The sequence below is a fragment of the Bison bison genome, unplaced genomic scaffold, assembly GCF_000754665.1.
Source record: "Bison bison bison isolate TAMUID 2011002044 unplaced genomic scaffold, Bison_UMD1.0 scf7180017864453, whole genome shotgun sequence".
Lineage (NCBI taxonomy): Eukaryota > Metazoa > Chordata > Mammalia > Artiodactyla > Bovidae > Bison > Bison bison.
The window spans coordinates 3,001,057-3,027,177 of NW_011495015.1; the positions used below are offsets into that span (position 1 = coordinate 3,001,057).

The 26,121-nt window shown below is 41.8% G+C and overlaps 1 protein-coding gene across 1 annotated transcript in view; it reads right to left on the minus strand.

Moving 5' to 3' along the window:
• PTPRM (protein tyrosine phosphatase, receptor type, M) overlaps window positions 1-26,121 on the minus strand; it is a gene marked incomplete at its 5' end in the record, with an annotated part of 499,416 nt that overhangs the window by 407,508 nt on the left and 65,787 nt on the right. Inside the window, one exon of the mRNA XM_010859089.1 lies at window positions 10,130-10,401. Coding sequence (XP_010857391.1) covers window positions 10,130-10,401 — 272 coding nt within the window. The remainder of the gene's footprint in view (window positions 1-10,129; window positions 10,402-26,121) is intronic.

Sequence of the window (26,121 nt, forward strand, 5' to 3'; positions counted from 1 at the left end):
CAGCACCACCAGAAAGCAAAAAAAAAAAAAAGGTGTAAAAATTGATGTGGGATGTGGCCATGCTTATTTTTATCAAACAGGACAGAACCTATTAAAAATCTATATTAGAAGTAAGACTTGAGCCTCTTAAGGGAACCACACCAATTTTTTTCTTTATAAAAAATCAACAATTCAAAAAACATTTATTTACCATTTACATCCATGTCCCAGGCACCTTTTGTATGTATTATCTAATTTTTCTCAGTCAACCATATCCACTGCAGTGAATATTATCTACCTCAGTAGATACAAAGTTAAGTGATTTTTCTGAGGTCACATACTCAGGGTGTAATTCCAGGTCTATTTTATTTCCAAGTCCGAACTTTCTTCATGTGACTCGACTGCCTATGTATGCATATACACATATAATATACAACCATGCGTACACACACGTGTGTGTGTGCTCGGTCGCTTCAGTCACGTCTGACTCTTTGCAAACCCATGGACTGTAGCCCAGCAGGCTCCTCTGTCAATGGGATTTTCCGGGCCAGGCAAGAATACTGGAATGGGTTGTTATTTCCTCCCGCAGGTGATCTCCCCATCCATGGACCGAGCCTGCATCTCTCATGTGTCCTGCGTTGGCAGACAGGTTCTTTACCACTAGTGTTACCTGGGAAGCCCATACACATATATACACACACACAAATATACATATATAACTTTTACTGCATAAATGCATATATGTTCTAAATTCTTTATTTCTAGATTGAAGTAAGAATGTAGCCATCTATTTGACCCAGAAATATAGCTGCAAGGGCCAAACTATATGACACAGTTTTAACAACACGAACTTCAAGACAAGGGTCAGCAAACTATAGCAAATGGACCAAATCTGCCCCTAATCTCTTGTTTCTGTCTGGCCCACAAACCATGGATGGTGTTTACAGTTTTCACTGGTAGCAGGAACTCAAAAGAAGATTTTGTGATACACGAGAAATATGTGTGTGTCTGTGTGTGTGCTTAGTCGCTCAGTTGTATCTGACTCTTTGTGACCCATGGACCATAACCTGCCAAGCTCTTCTGTCCATGGAATTCTCCAGGCAAGAATACTAGAGTGGGTTGCTATTTCCTTCTCCCAGGGATCTCTTCCTGACCCAGGGATAGAATCCAGGTCTCCTGCATTGGCAGGCAGATTCTTTACTGTCTGAGCCACCAGGGAAGCCCAACATGAGTATATGAAACTCAAATTTCCATGCCTGCAAATTAAGCTTTATTGGAAAGCAGTCACACCCATTCATTTATGGATTATCTATGGTGACTCTCACAATCTCAGCACCATGGAGTTGCTGCCACAGAGACCATCTGGCTTGAAAAGCCTGAAGTATGTACTATCCAGCCTCCTGCTTTAAGAGGAAACCTTCCTGCTTGGCTCACCAGCAGCTGCCATTACTCTGGTTAACAAGAAAGCATACGTCGATAGCAATAGTTCGTCACAGCAAGTTCAATATGCTTTGCACTTGCTGGGGGAGCCTTGTACTCCTCTAGCAATGGCAGGGAGAAAGCCCTCTCCTGGGCTGGCTTGTTTCAACTCTATTACAGGGGTGGGTGTTTTCACCCACATTACCTTGCAGTAATCATTACCAAATTTTTAAAGCATAAAACAAAACCATAGAAATGAATTACTTGATAGACCTCAAAACACTGTCTTAAAAATTAAACTAAAAATGAAACAGGGCTTCCTTGGTGATGCAGTGGTTAAGAATGCCATGCAGGGGATACCAGTTTGATCCCTGGTCCGGAAAGATCCCACACGCTGCAGAGCAGCTAAGCCCGGGTGCCACACTACTGACTCCATGCTCCAGAGCCAGTGCTCTGCAACAAGAGAAGCCACCGCAGTGAGAAGCCGGCACAGGACAGCTGGACGTAGCTCCCACTTGCCGCAACTAGAGAAAGCCCACACGCGGCAACAAAGACCCAATGCAGCCAAAAAGTAACTAAAAAAATAAAGAAGAAAAAATTTATTAAAAAGGAAAGAAAACCCAGCTCATTTAGAAGGCAAATCCTCTATAAAGATGCCAAACTACGAAGAATTTATAATAAAAATTTCATATTCAAGCCTCTCACATCTCATTCTACACAAAGTCCTTTGGCATTCGCTAGACTGCAGCTAAATGTTTGTGTTTTTACTGATACACATGCATTTTTAGGATAAATGCCTTTGCCCTCCAGCCTAACCTAAGCTATGATTATTTGAAAGGTTGAAAGCCGAAGTGGGGGGTGGGTAAGATGGAATCACAGAGTCAAACTGCATTATTCTAGAATAATTTTGTCATCATACAGTTATATCACCTTTCTTGAGGGGGGAGGCAGGGAATCTGACTTAAAGGAAAACACAATGAATCCTCAGTATTTGTTGATTCTGAATCTGACTGCTCTGTAGTTTATTTGAAATCCCAAAATCAATCCTCACAAAGCATTCTTGGTCATGTGAGAACAAGGACAGAGCAGCAAACGCTAGAGTTGCCAGACACACGCGGCCCAGCAGAGGCTGGGGAAAAAGGGGCTCTGCCTTCTAGTTTCCCCTCTCCTGCTGCTAACAACTGTCCTCATCCGAGGCTAAATGTTCTATGTTTTTCACCTTTTCGAGCCTTTTACTGGCGATGCTGCTGTTTAAGACGGCCCCCAGCTCAGCACTAAAGTGCTGTCTGGTCGTTGCCAAGCACACAAGGCTGTGATGTGTCTTACAGAGAAAACACATTTGTTAAATAAATAAACTTCCTTCAGGCCTGAGCTAGTGCTCTTGGCCACGTTCAATGACAGGAATCAATGACATACATTAAACAAGGCACACATAAACCAAGGTTATGCCTTGACCTGTCGATGAAAACCTCATGGCCAGAGGCTCTCGTGGCGGGGCTGACGCTGTGCTCCCCACAGAAGCAGCGGTGCAGTGTTTACTGATTCAGCACTCACAGTGATGTTTGGGACAAAACTGCAGGAGTGTGTTTGGATTCACACCGAGGCCTACTTCTATGAAAGTTCTTGGCCGCTGGAAGGACTCGATGCTCATTTCTGCTGCTGGTTCCCAGATGTTATTGGCAGTGGTGGGAAGTAAAGACATGTAGGCTAGACAGAGCCCATAGACATTCCATCACTCAACACACAATGTCTCTGGGGGACAAGATGTTGCACCCCCGGCGTCTTTGAAGCCTTGGGGGAAAGCTGCTGAATTTCAGTTAGGAAAGAGCTGGTTACACCACTGACTAATGAGTGCTGTTTTGTTCGCTCATGAAGACTCATTCTGGATCTGAGTCCGCCAAACGGGAGATGGGAAGAGGTTTAACCCGGCAGCATCTCTGGTGCTCCCCACTTCAGTGAGGAGCAAAATTAGCTTTCTACACTGCCATTTCCCCTGGCCACATGTGAACAAAGCAAAGGCCTTAGGTTACAACACAAACACTCTCCATGGAAGATGGGCTGGTGGAAGCCATCTGTCAGTCCCTAGAACAAAGGGGCTCCCGTGGCATCTGTCTGTCTTCCCACACGGAGCCCCATAGCCCCTTTCTGGTTTTGATTTAAATAAAAAGCTATAGTGTATCATATTGAGGACTGAATTTCAAGCTATGAATTTGGAGGGGAGCACAAACATTCAGTCTATAGTGGAAGTTAAGACATGATTATTTCTGAGGATGGGCTATTAATATGAGAGGGGCAGAGGCTGGGAGAGGGGCGAGTCTTTGGAGGAGTGGAGCGCGTTCAATTTCTTAATATGGGTCATGACTTCATGAGCATATTTAATTTACAAACGTTTATCAAAATACATATATATTACTTATACATTTTTCTTTACATACTTAATTCAACAAAACTGTAAAATATTTGCCCACATCACACATTAATAAAAAACATCTTGACACTCCCACCAAAGGCTAAGTATATCATGTTCACAAAAACTGCTACTTTATTTTCCAAATAAAAAACTAAAACTAAAACATACACAGAAAAAGAAAAGTTTCTGTGATAAAGAAGAGCCAAAGCAAAACCACAAATGTTACGACTTTAGAAAATCAGGAAAAAAGAACCAAGACCTTTGTTTAGATGCACATATTGAAGCCATGTGAAAACCTACTTTCTCTAGGTTAAAAGCATTCAAAGGACAAGCTTCACAGTGGAGCTGATTATTGGTGCTTTGTTACATCACTCAGGACATTCTGAAATGATGCCATGTTTTTCCCTACCAATCAACACTAATTTCTTCAATTTTCTTGTGTTTTCCCTTTCTCTTTTGGAAAGTGGAAATGTTCTTTTCTAATCTTTTCTACTCATGGCTCAAATGTCCATTCTACAAAATGGGTTACGTAAGCAAATTAAGGCACAGGGAAACGAAATAGGAAAGTGATAAGGAAAAGTAATGAGAAGCTAGAAGCGACAGAACTCAGGGAAATGGAAGATGTTCACCCAGAAGAAGGACCTGTCCTTAATCATCAAATAAAAAGTATAAACTGAGAAGGAAACTCAGAGATATGCAAGTTTTTCACAATGAATGGATAAAACATCATCTTTGAAGATATGAAACTGTCATGTGAATCCCTCTGCTTCCTAAAAGCAGCTCTGTGTCTGTAGTAAAGTGACAGCCTCATATGTCCTCACTGATTTCTTCAAACTCATCTCTTTTTAGCACAAAATGCAGGGGGCGGGGCACCTGATTAGAACAGCTTTCCTGCCTGAGACAGGGCTTCATTTCACTGCCATATTTAATTTCCTGTGTCCCCCAGACAGACAAAGCAAGCTGATTGTCTTGCACTTGGTACAAAGCGATTCAATGGTCTCACACTTGGTCTCACACATTGAATTAAGTAATTCCATAAGCTAAGGAATTAATGGAGTCAGGGAGCCTTCTCTTCTTCCATGAGTACATACCAGGATTCCCCAAGTGTGCTCCAGGAAACAACGAGACTCAAGAGACGTTCTGCTAAAGCCCAGATGGATGTCCACGTTTCACCCCAGTATATGCACCTGCCCCGTGTCACCCATGGGCTCTGGAATGCCTTGTGATACAGGATGCATTCGATTTCCCTTAAATCAGTGCTTCTTTCCATTTGGTTGGCCAATGCCTTTGAACCTTCCTTGGAACGCAGTTTGGAAAACACTCACCCATGCAGACCTCAGACACTGTCTATCACTTCGGTGACAAATGTCCCTATAGTCAAAGTTATGGTTTTTCCAGTAAGTCATGTATGGATGTGAGAGTTGGACCATAAAGAAAACTGAGTACTGAAGAACTGATGCTTTCAAATTGTGGTGCTAGAAAAGACTCTTGAGAGTCCCTTGGACAGCAAGGAGACCAAACCAGTGATCATATAGGAAATCAACCCTGAATATTCATTGGAAAGACTAACGCTGAAGCTGAAGCTCCAATATTTTGGCCACCTGTTGCGAAGAGTTGACTTATCAGAAAAGACTATGATGCTGGGAAAGATTGAAGGCAAAAGGTGAAGAAAGTGGCTGAAGATGAGATGGTTAGATAGCATCACCAACTCAATGACCATGAATCTGAGCAAACTCTGGGAAGGACAGGAGAGCCTGGCGTGCTATCGTCCACAGAGTCACAAAGAGTCAGACACAACTTAGGGACGGGACAACAACAACTTAGCAGCAAGTGCCTGCTGAGCTGCTACCACTCAGCGTGGCTTTCGTGACCTTCTCGAAAGTGGGCTGAAGGCCAGTCCAGTAAGAAACCAAGGCTGTCATGTGGGAGTCCAGCTGGAAGGTGAAGACAAGAGGTAAGAAAGACCAAGTCCTTCCTAGTCCCTCAAACCATCATCCACCAGGAAAGATGGCAGATGGGTAAAGGGTCAATCTTGGCTTAGCCTCCCAAGAAATGTTAGTCCCTTGGTAAGCTTGGTGTACAGAGAACAGAGAGCAGGGATCCACCTCTCCTCTCCTGCCAGGCCCTTCAGTGCATCTAAGTGATTTGTTTTTACAGGAGGTCTGGTGGGCTACAGCCCACGGTTCGCAGAAAGAGTTGGACACGACGGAGGAGCCTGGTAAGCTACAGTCAGTCCATGGGGTGGCAAAGAGTCAGACACGACTGAGCAACTAGACAACAAGTGGAGCAACCAGAACACCGTCATCTTCCCTGACTTTCCCATCCTTCTTGTCACTGTCCCCTGCCTGGCATGACCCCTTATTTCAGGAGCTGAGTGGGGGTGGTGGTGATGGATTTCTAGACTACCTGTGCATTTTTTCCTTTTCAAAACAACCATTTCTGTTAAAGATCACTGCCCTCAGTCAGGACTCAGAGCCACTGTATCCAAAAGCAGGGCAGTGAATGTGGGGTTCCAGGAGTGTCTCTGGGTGCCCACAGGGTCAGGAACCCAGAGGAATCCATCAGAGGCCTCCAGAAACTTGTGGGGGTGGGGAAGAAGAGAGAGGAGCAGAGAAGGAACGGAATCCAAGTGAAGTATTTTCCAAAACCTTCACAACAAAGCAAAATGGAGCTTGAGAGAGGAAAATGCTATTCTTCAAATGGCAGTCAGTGAGTAAATCAAAGCAAGCAGGGGCTACAGCCCAGGTGCCCTGGCGAAAGCAGGTAGCCTGTGCATATGCTGCCCCCAACAGAGCGGCAGGTTCTACGTCACAGCGGTTAGGACAACACTAATTGAGGAATTAAGTACGCGGTAATCAAATGGCAACCCACTCCAGTATTCTTGCCTGGAAAAATCCATGGACGGAGGAGCCTGGCAGGCTAAAGTCCATGGGGTCGCAAAGAATTGGACAAGACTGAGAAACTTCACTCTCACTTTCAAGCTCCATACCCTTGACGGTTTGTGTGTTAATGAACAGTAATTAACCTGCAAGTCCCTGTGTTCCATGCAAGTCATCATCGTGATGGGTACCTGCAGAATACTATTTTCCCATAAATAGGAAAAGCTCCACTAAATGACTACATGGCAAGAACACTCCACTCTGCCAAGAAACGTTTTGAAATGCTACACGTCCTAATAAAGATCATGTGAGCAGACAGGTTGTAAAAACAAAGGGATGCCCAAGAGAACAGATTATATTTATCCGATATACACAGGTCAGTGGTGTTCAGTTGCACTGAAAACCTTCCCAAACCCAATAACTTACAAGACTCAGATTCTGACCGAGATGAGAACTGACTCAGGATCTTGCAGCCAAAGATACAGGAGAAACAGACATTGTTGACATAAGTAAGGGAGGATCAGAGACAGGAGAGATAGGAGGCGCTCAGCACAGCACCCCCGTGCCTGCCCTCCCCCACCCAGCGCACCTGCCCCCAGGGGTAGGCAGAGCACCATGATGGCAGCGCCAGGGCTACCTTGCTATAATGTTCTGGTGGCAAAGCCCTGGGTTCTTCCCTTTCAGTGTTTCAATGAATGATTTGTTGCCGGAAACTGTTTTCATTGCACACTTTCTCCCACGGCACCAAACACATTTAAGGAGTGACTGAGCAGGAAAAAGTATCAACTATTATCCACTTCTCCTTTTTTCTGTTTTCCACAAATCTGAATCTCCATAAATTACCACCATTTATTGAGAGATGAGAACATCCAAATTGTGCTTTGCCTTCCTCTTCCCGCCTCGCCCTGTCTTTAACTTAGTTCTTTAAGTAGGAAGGCTCATAAGTTTAAGTTGCCCAAACTAAAAACCGATTTCATATCCAAATCCAGTTCTGTCTGATGCAAAGCACGTGTTCTTTTACTAGATGATGATGCTACCCGTTTTGAAGCAATATTATAATGTGAAATCATAACAGTATAAAATGAAATTCCTTAAATGACTTCATTCACCAATCTTTACTCATGAGATCAAAACTACCTTCAAAAGTGTAAAGAGCCTCTTATGGAAATAAAGTACTATATGAATATAAAGTATTTTAATATGGTAGTATTTTAAGCATATGGTCACTCCACATTAATTTGCTAGATCTTTATCATGTATTAATATCTTGTAGCCTAAATAATGGGAGTGTCTGGGGGAAGCAGATTCCCTGGGCAGTGAGAAAGGGTCTCAAAAAGGTGTCACTTCCTTTATTTATTTTTTTAAAAATATTTATTCTGTTTTGTTGGGTCTTCGTTACAGCATTTGAGATCCTTAGTTGTAGCATGCCAATGCCTAACTGTGGCACTGGGATCTAGACACTGGAATGTAGCCAGTGCCAAAACTAAACCCATGCGCTGGGCTCTGGCAGCTGTGGAGGGTCCCGCAAGAGTTGAGTCTTAGAAGTTCTGGGTGGGGAAGGAAGAAGATTAGGGCAGAGATAAGCAGGATGCTCCTTCTGATCTTGTCTTGAGGCCAAGCAGACTAAGGAAGGCTGTCACGCAGGTTCCAGATGGGCACCTGCCGGGCCTTCTCTACTGTGAGATTTGGCGTGTGTGCTCAGTCATCTGTGCAACCCCATGGACCGGAGCCCACAGCTTCCTCTGTTTATGGGATTTTCCAGGCAATACTGCGATGGGTTGCCATTTCCTGCTCCGAGGGATTGTCCCGACCTAGGGAATGAACCCATGTCTCCTGTTGTCTCCTGCACTGGCAAGCGGGTTCTTAACCATGAGTGCTACTGTAGGAAGGTCTCCTTCAAAAGGACTTTCTCAAAACACTCAGCCCCTTAGCTTCATCCATCACATAGACCCTCCTGACACCTACCTTAGCCAAACCCACTTCCTTTGCTTCCATTTTAATCCAACAAAAGAAGAAACTTTGTCCTAAAGGCCATACTTTTTAATTATGCCCCTGACAGGTTATCAATACATTTATAAAAAAGAAGCATATGCAGTAAGTAGAGCATTTTCCTCTGGAGGAAAAATTACTGTTTACTCTTTTTTGTTTTATACATAAAAATAGCACATGGGCATTGTGCAAAATTTAGGATATGACATCTGAAGGAAAGAAAAACTTAAGTCACTAGCTGGGGCTATATTACTTTTTCATTTATTTATTTCACCATATAGTTTAATTATGTATGTGTAAAGTGAAAGTGTTAGTCCCTCAGTGGTGTCTGACCCTTGTGACCCCATGGACTGTAGCCCGCCAGACTCCTCTGCCCATGGGAGTTTTCAGGCAAGAATACTGGAGTGGGTTGAAATTCCTTTCTCCAGGGAATCTTCCTGACCCAGGGATCGAACCTGGCTGTCCTGAATTGCAGGCAGATTCTTTTACCATCTAAGCCAACAGGGAAGGCCAATTATATATACATATTTATGTATTAATACATATGTATTTAATTTAAAATTGAATCCAAAATGATGCTTTATGATTTTATACCAGTTTAATCCACTTAAGAACATAAGCTTATATATATTACTAAATGATCTTTTGTAATGTTATTCTTAATGGTTGCAAAATGACTTTTTGTATTGAGGTGGCATACATTAACTCATCCTCTATTGTTAGAAATGTAATACTGTCTCTGACTTTTCATTATTGTAAACACACTGCCATGAATATACTTGTAGCTAATTAGTTGCAACCGGTCTTCATTATTTCCTTAAGATGAATTCCTAATAGTAGATTGCTAAAATTAGACTTATTTTTAACACTTCTAAAATGTATTGCCCAAGTGCACGCCGAAAGGATTTTAGCAATTTACATGTGTACTGCTGGCTTCCCAGGTGGCGCAGTGGTAAAGAATCCACCTGCCAAGGCAGAAGATGCAGGAGAAGTGGGTTCGATCCATGGTCCGGGAATATCCCCTGAAGGAGGAAATGGCAACCCACTCCCATATTCATGCCTGGAGAATGCCATGGATAGAAGAGCCTGGTGGGCTACAGTCCATGGGGTCGCAGAGAGTCAGACACAATTGAGCACTGAACACACACACACAACACAGAAAGTTAAACATCCTTACAAACAGTACTTCCTGCCCTGCTACAGATGACTTTCTATTTTCTTAACTTGATATATACAAAACAAGTTTAACTTTTTAGCTTTTTACTCATTTCTCAAGGTAATGTACAACAAAGCTTTAATATATTCCCTATCCAAGAGCACAAACTTTCTTTACCTTGGTCTAAAAATACCAATGCTTCTTACCCATTCTCCAATTAGACTAATAGAAAAATGATTTATATTTTCAGAAGTTAGAGGATATTACAAAACAGGAAATGAAAAATAAAGGGCATACCTGATAAAAGTTAGGCCAGAAGGTACTGATGGCCAGTTCTGCCCTGTTCCATGTACGGTTAGGGTCTCCAGATATATTCCAGATAGGGCTCCCCAAAGGCCCATTATTGACCTTCACGTAGACATTGAGTGACCCAGGGGCAGAATTACTCTTGCTAGACACAAAGTAGTGAAAGTCAATGCAGTGGGTGTCATTCTCCTTCAGCTGAGGTAGGAGGAGGTGGGCTCTCTGTCCCTCGGGTCTCCCGGATGTGTTCACCAACATGAAGGAGCCTGCAAAAAAAAAAAAAAATCAAAGGAGGGTCACAATATGAAAAACTACTTCCTGGTCATTTCTGAGAAGCCATCAACATGTCCATGGGTCAACACTGCAATTCTATACACTTGACCTTGGCTTTCAAAGTCCTCTCTCTTTCACCTCTTTTTACCCCCAAAGTGTTCTCAAGATGAGTGGATGGCAAAGCCCCTTGATGTCACTGTGATTAGTCTCCTAAGGAACATGCATGGTTTTCTCTGTACTGTTCAATCTGATGGTCACTAGCCACATGTAGTTTTTTTAAGAAATTCATTAAAAATCTGTAATGTTGAGTCATATTTAAGATTCCATATATAAGTGATATTATCTGATACTTGTCTTTCTCTCTCTGACATACTTCACTTAGTATGATAATCTCTAGTTGCATTCATGGTCCTGCAAATGGGATTATTTTGCTCTATGGCTGAGTAGTATTACATTGTGTGTGTGTCTGTACATATCACATCTTCTTTATCTATTCACTGTCAATGGACATTGATGTCTTGGCTATTGTGAATAGTGCTGCTATAAACATAAGGGTGTGTGTATCTTTTTGAATTATAGTTTTGTCCAGATATATGCCCAGGAGTCAAATTGCTGGATAATGTGGGGAAGGAATGGATTCAATGGACATTAGTTTGAGCAAACTCTGGGAGATAGAGAAGGACAGGGAAGCCTGGCATGCTGCAGTTCATGGGGTCTCAAAGAGTCAGACACAACTTAGCGACCAAACAACAGGGAAGGAATATTTGGGAGCTTGGGGTAGGTACATGCAAGGTATTACATATAGAATGGATAACAAGGTACTACTGTACATCATAGGGAATGGTATTAAATATCCTGAGATAAATCATAATGGGAAAAAATGTAAAAAAGAATGTGTATATATATATATATATATGTGTATATATATCTGATTTTCTTTGCTATACAACAGAAATTAATACAACATTGCTGCTGCTGCTAAGTCACTTCAGTCGTGTCCGACTCTGTGCGACCCCATAGATGGCAGCCCACCAGGCTCCCCCGTCCCTGGGAATCTCCAGACAAGAACACTGGAGTGGGTTGCCGTTTCCTTCTCCAATGCATGAAAGTGAAAAGTGAAAGTGAAGTCGCTCAGTCGTATCCGACTCTTTGCGACACCATGGACCGCGGCCTACCAGGATCCTCCATCCATGGGATTTTCCAGGCAAGAGTACTGAGTGGGGGGCCATCGCCTTCTCCGTAACACAACATTCAGTTCAGTCGCTCAGTCGTGTCCGACTCTTTGCGACCCCATGAATCGCAGCACGCCAGGCCTCCCTGTACATCACCAACTCCCAGAGTTCACGCAGACTCACGTCCATCAAGTCAGTGATGCCATCCAGCCATCTCATCCTCTGTCTTCCCCTTCTCCTCCTGCCCCCAATCCCTCCCAGCATCCGAGTCTTTTCCAATGAGTCAACTCTTCACATGAGGTGGCCAAAGTACGGGAGTTTCGGCTTTAGCATCAGTCCTTCCAAAGAAATCCCAGGGCTGATGTCCTTCAGAATGGACTGGTTGGATCTCCTTGCAGTCCAAGGGACTCTCAAGAGTCATTGCAAATTGACTGTACTTCAATTTCAAAAAGATAAATAAAAAAACATGTATAATATCATATATGAAATGAATTGCCAGCCCAGGTGTGATGCATGATACAGGATGCTCGGGGCTGGTGCACTGGGATGACCCAGAAGGATGGTATGGGGAGGGAGGTAGGAGGGGGGTTCAGGATGGGGAACACATGTACACCCGTGGTGGATTCATGTTGATGTATGGCAAAACCAATACAATATTGTAAAGTAATTAGCCTCCAATTAAAATAAATAAATTTACATTTTTAAAAAAGCACTCAGCACCTGGATAAAAAAAAAAAAATTCTATAACACTGGAAGTTTAGGTCCTCAGCCACACGACCCACACTTCAAGTACTCAACAGCTACGTGGGGCCAGGTGCTGCCATATCGGGCTGTGCAGATTTTGAATTTCTCCACCATCTCTAGACAGCACGATTCTATCATGGTACCACCACTAAAATTTCCATATAATCTAGACAAAGGGAACAGGCCGGTCTGGTTTGAGGAACCTTAGAAACTGTATAGACAAGATGATGTTCTTTGTCGTCAATACAGGATGATTTTCTTGCAGCTCAGCACCACTGCTCCTCCCCCACTGCTGGCACAACTGGCTCCTTGCCCAGAGGTGGGGAGGGTGATGAAGTCTGGTCAGCAGTTGTGCCCAGGGAGGATGGTCATTCACAGAAGTCTCTGTAACTCCTTTTATCTTCTCATCCAGGGCACTAACCCACCCATTAGTGACCAAGAGTTTCCATATTGATGCAAGCTTCCCAGGCACCCTGATCTTAGGAAAGGTCACTTGAAAGGTTCAAGAAATGGCAACTATAATAATGACAGGAATTTTATATATCACAATGCGTAAGATAAAATCTTCTAAGATAAAAGGGAAAACTGGTCATCACAAGTCTTCTTTAGCAGAGAGGGGAAAATGTATTGAAATTCTCAGAGGGAAGAACAAGTAAATTTGGAGAATCAAAGTGAAAAAAAAATACTGCTCAGGGTGGTTGGACGTTTCCACTGTGGAAAACGACTATTACCCTCAGTTGACTGTTCCTTTAAAAATTTCCATCACTGTGAACCATAATTTTCAATTTACATGTATGAATGCTTGTGGGTATAGGGTTGGCTGGAAAGTTTTTTGGGGCTTTTCCATTACATCTTATAGAAAAACCTGAACAACTTTTTGGCCAACCCAATATATTTTAGTAAACGCTCACATATATCTATAAACATACATACACAATCCTAGAAAAGGTGCAGAATTTTTCTCTCATCTACATGCTGTGGTTTCTTAAACAGCAGAACAGCAAAATGAGACTACCTTTCTCAGAGAATTATTAGGAGAACTAAAAAAAAATGTAGATATATCCTTTAAAAATTAATAGGCTATTATTAAGCGATCAATATTACAGAATGTTTGCATCTAGTTGTTACCTCTCAAGACCGCTTTCTTAGATGAGCTCTTGCTAATGCCATTCAAGAAAAACAGGAACTTCATCAGAGAGAGACCAGGAAGCATCTTATCCAGGTTTAAGGATGAGTCAGTGGCAAACCCCGAACTTAAAGCCTCTGAGTTTCCATCCCATTACTCATCTCGCTACACTCCAATAACCCCAGGTTTCCTCCTGTGCCATGCGAGCACATATGGAGAAAACAAACCCCTTCACGACAGTGAAGGAAAATTACAAGCGCTATTTGAAAATACAGCAATTTTTCAAGAGATGAATGTTATGTACCTGGAAATATGAAAGCTGAGCCACAAGGGAGGGGTTAGGGAACATATATTTCAGTAATAAGGAAGAACAGCAAACGTGGTTTAAGAAAGAGATGGGGACAGAGAGACTAAATGTGTGGAAGAGAATGTGACCGAAATGATTGGGGTTAGCTATATTCTACAAAATGGGGGGGGGTCTCTTCAAGAAATGCAGGGTTGACCAACCCCATCACAAACTTATAGCTGGCTATGGTATTTACAACAAGACTTAAAAACTGTACTCTGTTGCTTTTAGTAAAACAAGAAAATTGATTCCACATTCTGTCATTTGGGGCTGTGGCATTGGCAACATAGTTACAATGTCCAATGTTCCCACTGATGAGGCCAAGGTGTGACATAGACTTGAAGCCGACTCTGAAACACCAAAACCTTTAGTATCATCACATTGTCAAGAATATTATTTCTGGACTTCCTTGGTGGTCCAGTGTTAAAGAATCCCCCTGCCAATGCAGGGGATACAGGTTAAATCCCAGGTCCAAGAAGATTCCACATGCTGCGGAGCAATAACTACTCACGGGCACTCACCCTAGAACCTATGCTCTACAACAAGAGAAGCCCACTCACGGCACCTAGAGGAAGCCTGCGTGCATCAGCTAAGACCCAGTGCAGCCAAAAGGAAAGAAAAATTTAAAAATATATAAAGAAAATGCACAAAACAAAACATACAAAAAAAAAAGAATATTATTTCTTGGAGCGTTTCCATCACTTTCATGTGGTGACCAGAGGTGGTAAACGCGTTGATGCGCATACAAGGGCAAGGTCTCCTGTATCTGGGGAGGCTGGATCTGGACGCGTAGATGAAGGGTCTCTTTACACAGGTTGGGGTAAACTGGGTAACTTCCTACTGTAGTTGCTCAGGAATCACTGGAGTTCCCTAAGACACCATTTTTCCCACTACACAGTCTGTCCTTCAATACTGACTCCATTCAGCTTCATCCCAGCACAGAATGCTCTGTCAGCTTCTTAAGTAGTCTAAAGTATAGAAATATTTTTATCTTGAGGTCAAGATGAAATTCAGGTGTTATGAACTGCAGGTACGTAAATGATCCTGACTTACATGTGTGTGTTGAGTCACTTCAGTCGTGTCCTACTCTTTGTAACCCCACGGACTGCAGACCTCCAGGCCCCTCTGTACTCGGAATTCTCCAGGCAAAAATACTGGAGTGGGTTGCCATTCCCTTTTCCAGGGGATCTTCCTGACCCAGGGGTGGAACCTGGGTCTCCTGCATTGCAGGCAGATTCTTTACCTTCTGAGCCACCAGGGAAGTCCTCCTGACTTGTATACTTTCTCTTTTTTTCCCTTTTTGAGCCAGAATGTCATGTTACATGGCATGTTGCTGCAATGCAAATTAGCTAATAGGATTAGCAAACAGGGGCGTGACATCTATAGAACAGCAGAGTCCCTTCAGCTCAAGTGCAGATGGCTGGATGGCATCACTGACTCGATGGACATGAGTCTGGGTGAACTCCGGGAGTTGGTGATGGACAGGGAGGCCTGGCGTGCTGCAATTCATGGGGTCGCAAAGAGTCAGACACGACTGAGCGACTGAACTGAACTGAAGGTTTTAGAGTGATCAACAGCAATTTTTCTCTTCAGTAAAGGGCAACGTGATGCCCATTCGACAAAGCTAAAACTCCTGCAGAAATATCTTCACTTAGGGTCAAAAGCAACATGAAGTTCGGTGGTTCTTCGGAGCTATTCCTCTTTCTACTCTGTTAAGCTGCCTGGGAAACTGCGAGCCTAGATGAAAAAGCCGCAAAGGTTCTGCTCCCCTCCTGAGTTCAGACAAGCCCGAGATCTTAATGTTTCAGTTGGCATAAAGCGGTCTCCAGCTGAAAGGAGTGACTCCCTGGGCCCCCTCTAGTGAGGAGGAGGATGAGAGAGTCCTTAGCACAGGGCAAAGGACGGATTCTAGAGTTAAGGAGATGTGGGTTTGACCCCTGGTTTGGAAAGATCCGCTGGAGAAGGAAATGGCAACCCACTCTAGTATTCATGCTTGGAGAATCCTGTGGACAGAGAAGCCTGGTGGGCTATAGTCTACAGGGTCACAAAGAATCAGACATGACTTAGCAACTGAACAACAACAATAAACTGTTGCTATCAGTTATACAAAGATGCATAGATTTGAATGGTCAGCGCTGTTTTTCTTACAAGATCTAGCACTTTTGAAGTGCAGTTTTGTGCAGTTAGGCCGAGGGTTTCCAAGGACAGGTGTGTGACGTTGGTCTAAGCTCCTGCTCGACCTGGACCATCTTCCTTCCTAACTTCCTTCCACCCTCTGGGTCTGGACTGTCCCCACGGTCACAGGCAAAGGTCTTCCACCTCTAAACAGTCCAGAAACTACCCGAGTAGCTCATCCACACATATTATTCTTTTTATTGAAGTACAGCTGCTGTACAGTGTCATATAAATTACAGGTGTACCATAGAGTGACTCAGTTTTAAATGTTTCACTCCATTTATAGATACTGTAAAATACTATTCCTCATGTAGTACAACATAACCTTTTAGCTTATTTTATATCTAAGAATTTGTACCTCTTAATCCCCTACACAGTATTGCCTCTTCTTCCTTTACTTTTTTAAAAAAAGTTAAACTATTTATTTATTTTTGCCTTTGTCTATAGGCAAAGTTGGATCTTAGTTCCCCAACCAGGGCTTGAACCTATGACTCCTGCATTGGAAGCGTGGAGCTTTAACCACTGGACCACAAGCAAAGTCCTACCCTTAACCTTTTTCTCTCCTTAATGGTAACACCAGTTTGTTCTCTCCATCTGTTCTCCATGTTCTATATCTGCTTCTTTTTTTATTACACTCACTAGTTGTATTTTTTAGATTCCACATACAAGTGACATCACATGGTATTTCTCTGTCTCTAATACTAATTTTAAAAGAAAAAGTCTCTCTTTATTGAGTACCTGTTCCCTGGGGTGCTGTCTGCTGAGAAGTCCCTGTTTTCTTCCTCCAGAGTCGCTCAACTGCTACATCTATGTAGCCCTCACAAATAACGATTAACACATATAAAGGCACTTTGGACAGTGTTTGCCATATAACACAAGCCCAAGAGTTACTGACAATTATCATCACGTTTATTGTGTACTTTAGACCTTCTAATGCCAGGCTTCTCTAAATCGTCTTCAAGTCTTCAGCATTTAGCTTGACATATTTCCACCTGCCTGTCCAAAACCCAACTGGTGCTATCATTTTTCACCTAAAATGGTAACGTTTAAGTTCCCTTTCTTCAAAGGAGAGGAACATTATTACTGAAATTTTAGAAAATTTTCAACTCAATCAATCTTGCCCCTACGTTTAAGCTTTGGGAAGGAAACCTTTACTTCTGTATGTGGTCATGAGGAATTATGATGTGGCTTCAAGTCTGTTGTTGAGTCGTTAAGCCGTGTCCAACTCTTTGCAACCCTATGGACTGTATCCCACTGGGTTCCTCTGTTGACGGGATTCTTCTGGCAGGAATACTGGAGAGGGTAGCCATTTCTTCCTCCAAGGGATCTTCCTGACCCAAGAATCGAACCGGGATCTCCTGCATTACAGGCAGATTCTTTACTGCTGAGCCATCAGGGAAGCCCATCAAGTTTAGAAGACTACACTTCAGCTAACACTAGTACTTCCTGCCCTAGTGTTATATGGTGAGTGTGCAGAAGAAAGTGTGAACATTTATGTTTAGCATCTTCTAGCAACTCTGGACTCCTGGAGTAAAGTCCCAGTTGTGCCTAAAGGGATGGCAGGTCAGAGGAACAGGTGCCTTTTAATTGTCTGAATGTATCACCTGCCTATTATAGAAGTAAAGTCAACTCACAAACTGATGTTAAAGACTTCAAAGCATTCACATTCTAGACTATTAAGTCTGTTTTTAACAATGCCTCTATATGGTTGAATATTTAATTTTCAACGTCTACTTCAATGTTTGGACTGTGATAAAATGCATTTTCAAAGAGTCATTGGATCCCCTTTGTCGGTATGTCCTTACGACAATCTTTTACCCTACAAAAATGCCCAACCTGGGAAAATAAATAAAAGAAATCAGGATTCAAATTAACATCAAAATTCTGTTTGTGGTCAAATAAAAAAACACCCTTAAGTCACAAGTACAGAAATGAGAGAGTATAATGTTGCAGGGCAAATGGAAAGAAAGATCTCTACGGAATGGAGTTAGCTTCAAAAGGGGCTGTCTCACCAGGCAGCTCGGCAGGTCTTTAAGAATCATTATTTTGGTTTCTCTGAAAAGGAAAACTTTGTTATGAGAACATGTGATGTTCGTATTCTCAACTCTTTGGGTGAATTAAATTCAGCTTAATCATACCCATTGGCACATGCGTGTGATTAGTCTATCTTCCATCATTGTTGGTGATGGAGGCAATGATGACATATAATTAGTTACTCCCTTCTACCCCATCATTAAAATCTGCACTGGTGTTCCAGGCTCTAGATTTTTAAAGACTGAGGAAACTGCAGGGATTCTTCTGCAAAATTCGAGAAACTCGGTGCACAGGACAAATGTGTTAGGAAGAGTGTGCTATTCAAAACCTTGGCTGACAGAGAAGCAGCATCTGATAACTTGAGAGATGGAGTATTTCCTGCCGTATCAGTCAACAAGGATGTCACAGGCATCAGTGATTGCAGCCTTCCAGTGTGAGCCTCAGGGCATCCAGGAAAGAGAACAATACCTGCGATCTAGCAGTCATCAGGCTTCAGCCACTCCCTACGGTAAGCCCCAAAGGAGCTCAGGATGTGAAAACACAGGATACTGACGCAGAATAGCTAAAATGCCTATAAAAGGAATGACTTCAGCCAGCCCAGACTCTTGCATCTTCCCATACATAGAAAAGTGCTAAATTCCTTAACTTGGGATGTCTAGTTTTCCTTAATTCGTAATACTCTTTTGATGTTCAGACGACCTGCCCTTTGTTGCAAACCTTCTATATAACCTGGCTCCTCCCCTCGCCTCCTCCTCAGAGTTCTCTCTACATTACTTGAGATGCTGTCTCTCACGCTTGAAGTCTTAACAATTCCCACCAAGTAAAATCCAACTCTCAACTTTTGGGTTGTGACCATTTTTTTTAAGTTGATATGATGCCCTTTTTCATGAGAGTTTTGTGTTGACCATATGTGCGTCTGAATGTGTGTGTGTGTGTGCGCGCTCACAGCATCACGCATGTATGCTGCCCTATAGCATGCGTCTGGTCATTATACTCAAATTTCCTATTCTACCCGATTTCATTTTGCAACATGAATAAGTCATGGCCATAACCCACATGGATTTCAGAGCCCATGACTGCTTTTAAGGCCTTACGGAAATAGCCCCCTGAGACGATCTAAAACTGAGCTCTGCCTGCTCAGTTAAGAAAGCCTTTTCTTGTCAATTTGTAATTCTAAATTTGATCTCATCCTTTAAACAACAAAATACTACATCCCTCCCCTGTCTCCCTCAGCCGGTACTAAAATGGTCCTAAAGAATATGTCTTTTCTGATGGGAAACCTTGTGAAATAGGGAAAGTGAAGCCTGCAGAGAAATAAATGAACTCAGGAGCAAATCTCAAAGAGAACAAAACCGCTGCGGGGAGGTGCCACCAGCACTGTAGAAACACTTATTAGCACCCATTTCAGCCTGATGAAACTGCTCTCGCCACAACCACTCTCCTGTCCTGCAGACCAGCTGTCAAGCCTCCTTCCTGGGGCACAGGCTCTTTTGTGCTCCTCTCAAAAATGTCACCTGAGCACACGTATGAAATATGTGTTTTGCAACCACTAGAGAAGAAAACTTCTAACAAAAAAATTCTCCCTTCATCCAAATGTCCTCTCTCCCTTTCTATTTTTGCCCTCTCTCTTCTTGCCTTTCTGATGGATTCTCAATAATTACTGAGCAGGAAGAACATCTGTGACTTGCACTGATTTTTGCCACTCTCCTAAAGTGCTGGTGAAAATACAGTAAGATGGCAGAGGAGCAACACCAGCCCACAAGGAGGCTCAAGTACACTCTCCAACTGCACGATCTCTTCCCTCCTATAGAGTCTAGCATGTGCTCTCAGCAGGAGGGAAACTGGGGACTCACGTGACCTGGCCTCCTTGCAAGTCATGCTGGCCAGTAAAAGGCAGTCTGTGCTCCTCAAGGGAATTTCATATCAACATAAGTGTTATGAAATTAACAATAAGCACAGCTCAGCTATTTACAATAGTCAGGACAGGGAGGCAACCTAAATGTCCATTTACAGATGACTGGATAAAGAAGTGGGGGACATTCTATCTATCTATATAATGGCATACTGTGTGCATACATGCCCATTCACTAAGTCGTGTCTGATTCTTTGTGACACCACAGACTGCAGCCCATCAGGCTCCTCTGTCCATGGGATTTCCTAGGCAAGAATACTGGAGTGGGTTGCTATTTCCTCCTCCAGGAGATCTTCCCGACCCAGGGACTGATCCCTGAACCCACGCTCCAGAGACTCCTGTGCTGGCAGGCAGATTCTTTACCATAATGGAATATTATTCAGCCATAAAAAGAATGAAATAATACCATTTACAGCAACAGGAATGGACCAAGGAATTATCATACTACGGGAAATAAATTAGACAAAGAAAGACAAAAATCATATGGATATCACTTATATATAGAACCTAAAAAAATGATATAAATGAACTTATTTACAAAACAGACATAGATTCACAGACTAGAAAACAAATTTAAGGTTAATGAAGGGGAAAGAATGGAGGGATAAAGTAGAATTAACAGATACACACTCCTATATATTAATATAAAATAATCAACCAAGATCTACTATATACATAGCACAGGGAACTGTAGTCAATATCTTATATTAACCTATAATAGGAAAGAATCTGAAAAATAATACATGTATATGTATAACTCATATACATGTTTCAGGTGCTATACACCTGAAACATTATAAATCAACTGTACTTCAAAAAAAATAAAAATTAAAAAAAAAGCACAGCTCACATCTAAAATGGGTATAAAACAGTTGCTTCAGGACATTTAAACTAAATGCCTCAAAGATAATGCAATTGTTAATTTAGTGATTCACAGCATAATTGAATAGGTATTTTTATCTTTATTACTCATAAAAATACTGAGGTGACCAAATATTAAGTCACTTTAACTAGGCACTTTTAGCCATGGCAAGAGGCATCTGAGCAAACATTATGTACTAAGCACTTTGAGAACTTCAGAAAACAAAACTTGGACCAATTCTTCCAGCAAGAATCTTACAGCTAAGATGTCTATCATATTTTGAATATTTTGTATTGAGCACAGAAACAAAAAAATCCACAAATTAGCAGATCAGATCCATTAAGTTTACCAAAATATTTACATAGCCACAGCATGAAGTAGCTGTAAAATTTGTAGGTTTAGAACCTAGAACTATCAACCAGAAGCTCATTTTTTTAAAAAGAGCTTTTTCCTTTTTTCTTTTCGTTATGATATAGACCATACATGGACAAGAGTGTATTGGAAGCAATCTACATGTTCATCAACAGAAGACTGGACAAAGAAGATGTGGTACATATATACAATGGAATATTACTCAGCCTTAAAAAAGAACAAACTTTAGTCATTTCTAGTGAGCCAGATGAACCTAGAGCCTGTTATTTAATATACAGAGTCATAAAGAGAAAAACAAATTTAGTATATTAATGCATATATATGGAATCTACACAAATGGTGTTGATGCAGCTATTTGCAGGGAAGGAATGGAGATGCGGATATAAAATGAGTTCTGAGACACGATTATCATACGAGAGACAAAGAAGAGTTTCTGGAAAAGGGAAGAAACTCCGTGGGTTCATTTAGAGAAATAACATCTCTCCTCTCATAAAAAGTATGACAGTGAGAAGTCACATATGGTGTGTCATCTAGACACACTGTTCTAACGACTTATCTGGAAAATACTAGGTGTGTGATTTATAATTTATAAGTAAAGAACAAATGCAGAGTAAACACAACATTTTAACCATCTGATGACTCTAATGGCTGTATCGCAGGAAGCGAGCCACAGGTACTATGATAGGAAAGTGACATGTAGCTGGTTATGATGTTCTCAAGAGGCTGCTTAATTTCCCATAAGTCAGGCTTTTTATCAGTTGACAGCTTTAGAAACAACTTCACTTTTGTTCTAAGTCTCAGAATGACACAAGCCATCACAATGTAAGTTACTGCTTATTTTTCCCTAAATTACTGTTAATTTAGAGACGATTTTTTTTCACATGTGTATCCAGTGATAGACTGTCTACCAGCTAAATTATGTCTTGCTTTAAGAAGACGTTCCCAACAAATAAATAAATAAATAGCAAAAAAAGATTTTAAAAAGATATTACACAGTAAACTTCTATATGAAATGTAAACAAAACTGAAATATTTTTTAAAGTGCATCATCTTTGACATTTGCAGCTCAAGGAGCTACCCTGCCATAAAAAATAGTCCTCCAAAGAACTCCAAGGGTTCTGTTAACATCCCCAACAGGGAGCTCCCCATATTCCTGAAGAGGAAACAAATGATTTTGCGTAAGATGTTTCATTAGCCTGCCTGGGGTCAGAAGACACAGCCGAGGTAGGATTCCTCTGGGATCAGAGAGCAGAAAGGAGGAATGATTAAAACGTAACTAGGGGTGGGGGCTTCCCTGATGGCTCCGTGGTAAAGAATCGCTATGCCAACGCAAGAGACATGAGTTCAATCTCTGGTCCAGGAAGATCCCACATGCTGCGAAGCAACTAAGTCATGGACCACAACCACTGAAATGTGCTCCGCAACAAGAGAAGCCAGCACAATGAGAAGCCCACGCACTGCGACAAAGGGTAAACCCCACTCAACACAACTAGAGAAAAGCCGGAGCAGCAAGGAAGACCCAGTACAGCCGAAAAGTAATAAATAAATTAATTAAAACAAAAACAAAAACAAACTTAACAAGGTTAATCAGTAGAGGAAATTAACCTGGTCTCTGCATCACACTGGTGATACAATGTCAAATTTATAAGTGATCAAAACAGTCTAGAATTTTAAGGAATCTGTTGGATTAATTAATCAGAAAAAGCATAAAGATACTGATGTCTTTATTTCATATCAATAATTTCATATTGATTAGCAATTGATATGAAAAGGCAGTTTGTATCAGCAGAAATGCAATTAGAGAAGAGATGCCTGGGAAAACTTTCATCCTCACCACGAAAATTAAAGCACATATTGGGGATACTTTAAAACATGAGTAAATTTCCTAAATACGTAAAAATTTCAAACCCACACACTTGTAAGGTTCTGGCAAAGCTCCTGCCCGCCCTCAGGAAGGAAGCGCGGTGATGATTCCTGCATTTCTACCGTAAAGACCATACCCATCTGAGCAAGCTGGGGAGAATCCTGAGTAGACCCATCCAGAGATAAGAGTGCCCACTTTGAAAGAGGTTCTGAGGGCTGTGTGGACCAGGGTGGGCGAAGGATTCCTTCTGGTGCAGGACAGGACACAGGAGCACCTTGACCTCGGTGGGCAGGGCTGGGGGTCTGCAGCCAGACGGCCTGAATCTGGATCCTGACTTGGTCACTTGTTGGAAGTCATGAGCGAGTTAGCTCACTCCACTCTGCCTCAGTTTCCTAACCTAGGAAATGGGGATAAAATTGTGCTCATCTCAAAGAAGTTGTTCAGTGAACTGATTCAATGAGGGAATTCACTTAGAAGGCTTCTCAGAGGAGTGCCTGATACAGAGTAGGTACTTAACCAAAGATTGGCCTGGGCCCTGGTTTTTATCCAAATGTATTTGGTTTTAGCTTCAGTTCAGTTCAGTTCAGTTCAGTCGCTCAGTCGTGTCTGACTCTTTGCAACCCCATGAATCGCAGCATGCCAGGCCTCCCTGTCCATCACCAACTTCCAGAATTCACTCAAATTCATGTCCATCGAGTCAGTGATGCCATCCAGCCATCTCATCCTCTGTCGTCCCCTTCTCCTCCTGCCCCCAATCCCTCTCAGCAACAGGGTCTTTTCCAATGAGTCAACTCTTCACATGAGGTGGCTTAGGGAGATGGAATAGCCGAATTCCTACTTCAGGGTAATTCCTGGCCCTCCTGTGGTCATGTGTCTCAATGACCATGTGATTATACGGACTATACCCTCATGCTTTCAGCTTAACAAGGTTAGAAATACTCACCAGGTATGGCATTCAGATTCTTTCCAGTGTCCAACACTAATCTTCAAACATGCCTAACCAATCTGAATGTAACTTGGAATGAAATCTCCGAGTTGAAATTTTACCAAATCCATGGAATTATACATATTTATTGAAAATGTACATTTTTTATTGAAAGGGTAAAATTCTATAATAATTAATGGTGATTGCCAAAGCTGTGAGTTGTGTTTACAAATTTTCAGATATATGAGTAAATATGTGTGCTCAGTCAATGTCCGACTGCGATTTTATCAGCATTTTCAACCTGTAGGAACTATAGTTTAATTAAAATACTTCAACTCACCACATCTTGATTTAGTTTATTAAGTAGGTGAGCTAGAAATAAATTCAGATATATTATTCTATCACTGAGTTTGGCTGGGTAGAAAATTATTTTTATACGAGTTCCACTACTTAGCTTTTAGTTGCTCTTTCCTTTAGAATACAGTATAAATTTTTACAATTCTATTAAGACCTAAGATTTTAAAATGCCTCTCTCATTTTTCATGAAGTTCTGAAGAGGTTTCTTTTTTTCCCCTGTCTCTAGCATATTTTATTTTTCCTTTTAAGTCAATTGAATATAGCTTAAATTCTAACCAATTTAAATTATTCATTGTTATTAAGCTCCTTTCAAAATGTACTCACTTGATGCTGAATTGATCTCCTTACAGGAGAAACAACTGTGTACTTCGGAAAAGCTCAGGGAAAAATCTATAAATTTGCAAAGAAATGGATAACCAAATTTTAAACATCCTTGCAGACTCTCTTCTTTTACAGAGACCCAGATCTTTCTTTCTTTGTGCTTTAACTTTTTCCTTTAATTTTTTTAAAATAATAGAATTAATATATTTCATTATAAAAAGTTGAAAATAAAGGATTTCAAAGGAAAATTAACTCCTTCTCACTCAAACAGCCACAAACTTATCCCAATAAAATGTGTATTTCCTTCAAATTCTTTGTTTATACACATACAAACATATATTCACATATATGATGTATTTTTCAGCCTTTTCCTATGTTTTTTAAAGATTAATAATGTGACATGTTCCTTTGGAGTCTGTTTTGTTCTTAGCCAATAATATAACATGGGTAACTCTTGAGGCCAATACAGACACATGGACCCAGCCTGTGCTGCTACCATGTTGATTCCAATAGAATCCATGTGAACACACTGTGGGGAATAGAGCCCTACAAATCAGGCTGCCAAAACGTAGATGCATTTCTAAGTTTTCAGTGTTTTGATTTATGAAATAAAAATACTAAACAACTGCTTCAGACATGAAAAGAGTAATTTTTTATTTATTAAGGATAACGGCCAGTGGTTTGCACAGAACGGCCCAATTACTTCAGGGAAGAGTGGGTTGGCTAAAGAGACAGTGGGTCTGAGCCCAGAGGAAGCTGCCTCTTGGCTGTCTCTGTTCCAAACACAGACACTCACCATGGCTTCCTCTGCAAGTTATTACTGCTGTTGCTGTTGGTGGTATTCGGCTTCCCCAGTGGCTCAGTGGTAAAGAATCTGCCTGCAATGTAGGGGACGCAGGTTCGATCCTTGGGTTGGGAAGATCCCCTGGAGAAGGGAATGGCAACCCACTCCGATATTCTTGCATGGGAAAGCCCATGGACAGAGGACCCTGGTGGGCTACAGTCCATGGGATTGCAACAGAGTTAGACGTGACTCAGTGACTAAACAAAAAGTGCTGTTGGTGTTACTGAGTATTTACTGAGCACTTGCAATGTGCCACTCGCTCTGTTAAACACTTTATTTTTTTAAGGCAGTTTCCTTTTTATTGATTTATTCTTGTCTGTGCTAGGTCTTTGTTGCTATGCTGGCTTTCTCTAGCTGCAACGAGCAGCAGCAACTCTTAGTTGCAGTACACGGGCTTCTCATTGCAGTGGCTTCTCTTGTTGTGGAGTACAGGCTCTAGGGCATGCAGGTTTCAAGCAGCTGCACCTCTCAGGCATAGCTGGCCCACAGCTTGTGGGATCTTCCTGGACCAGGGATTGAACCTGTGTTGCCTGCATTGGCAGGCAGATTCTTATCCACTGAGCCACTGAGGAAGTCCTGCTAAAAACTTTATATCCATTCTTTTATTTGATCTTCTCAGTAACCCATGGGTGGGGGAATATTATATTAATTCATATTCG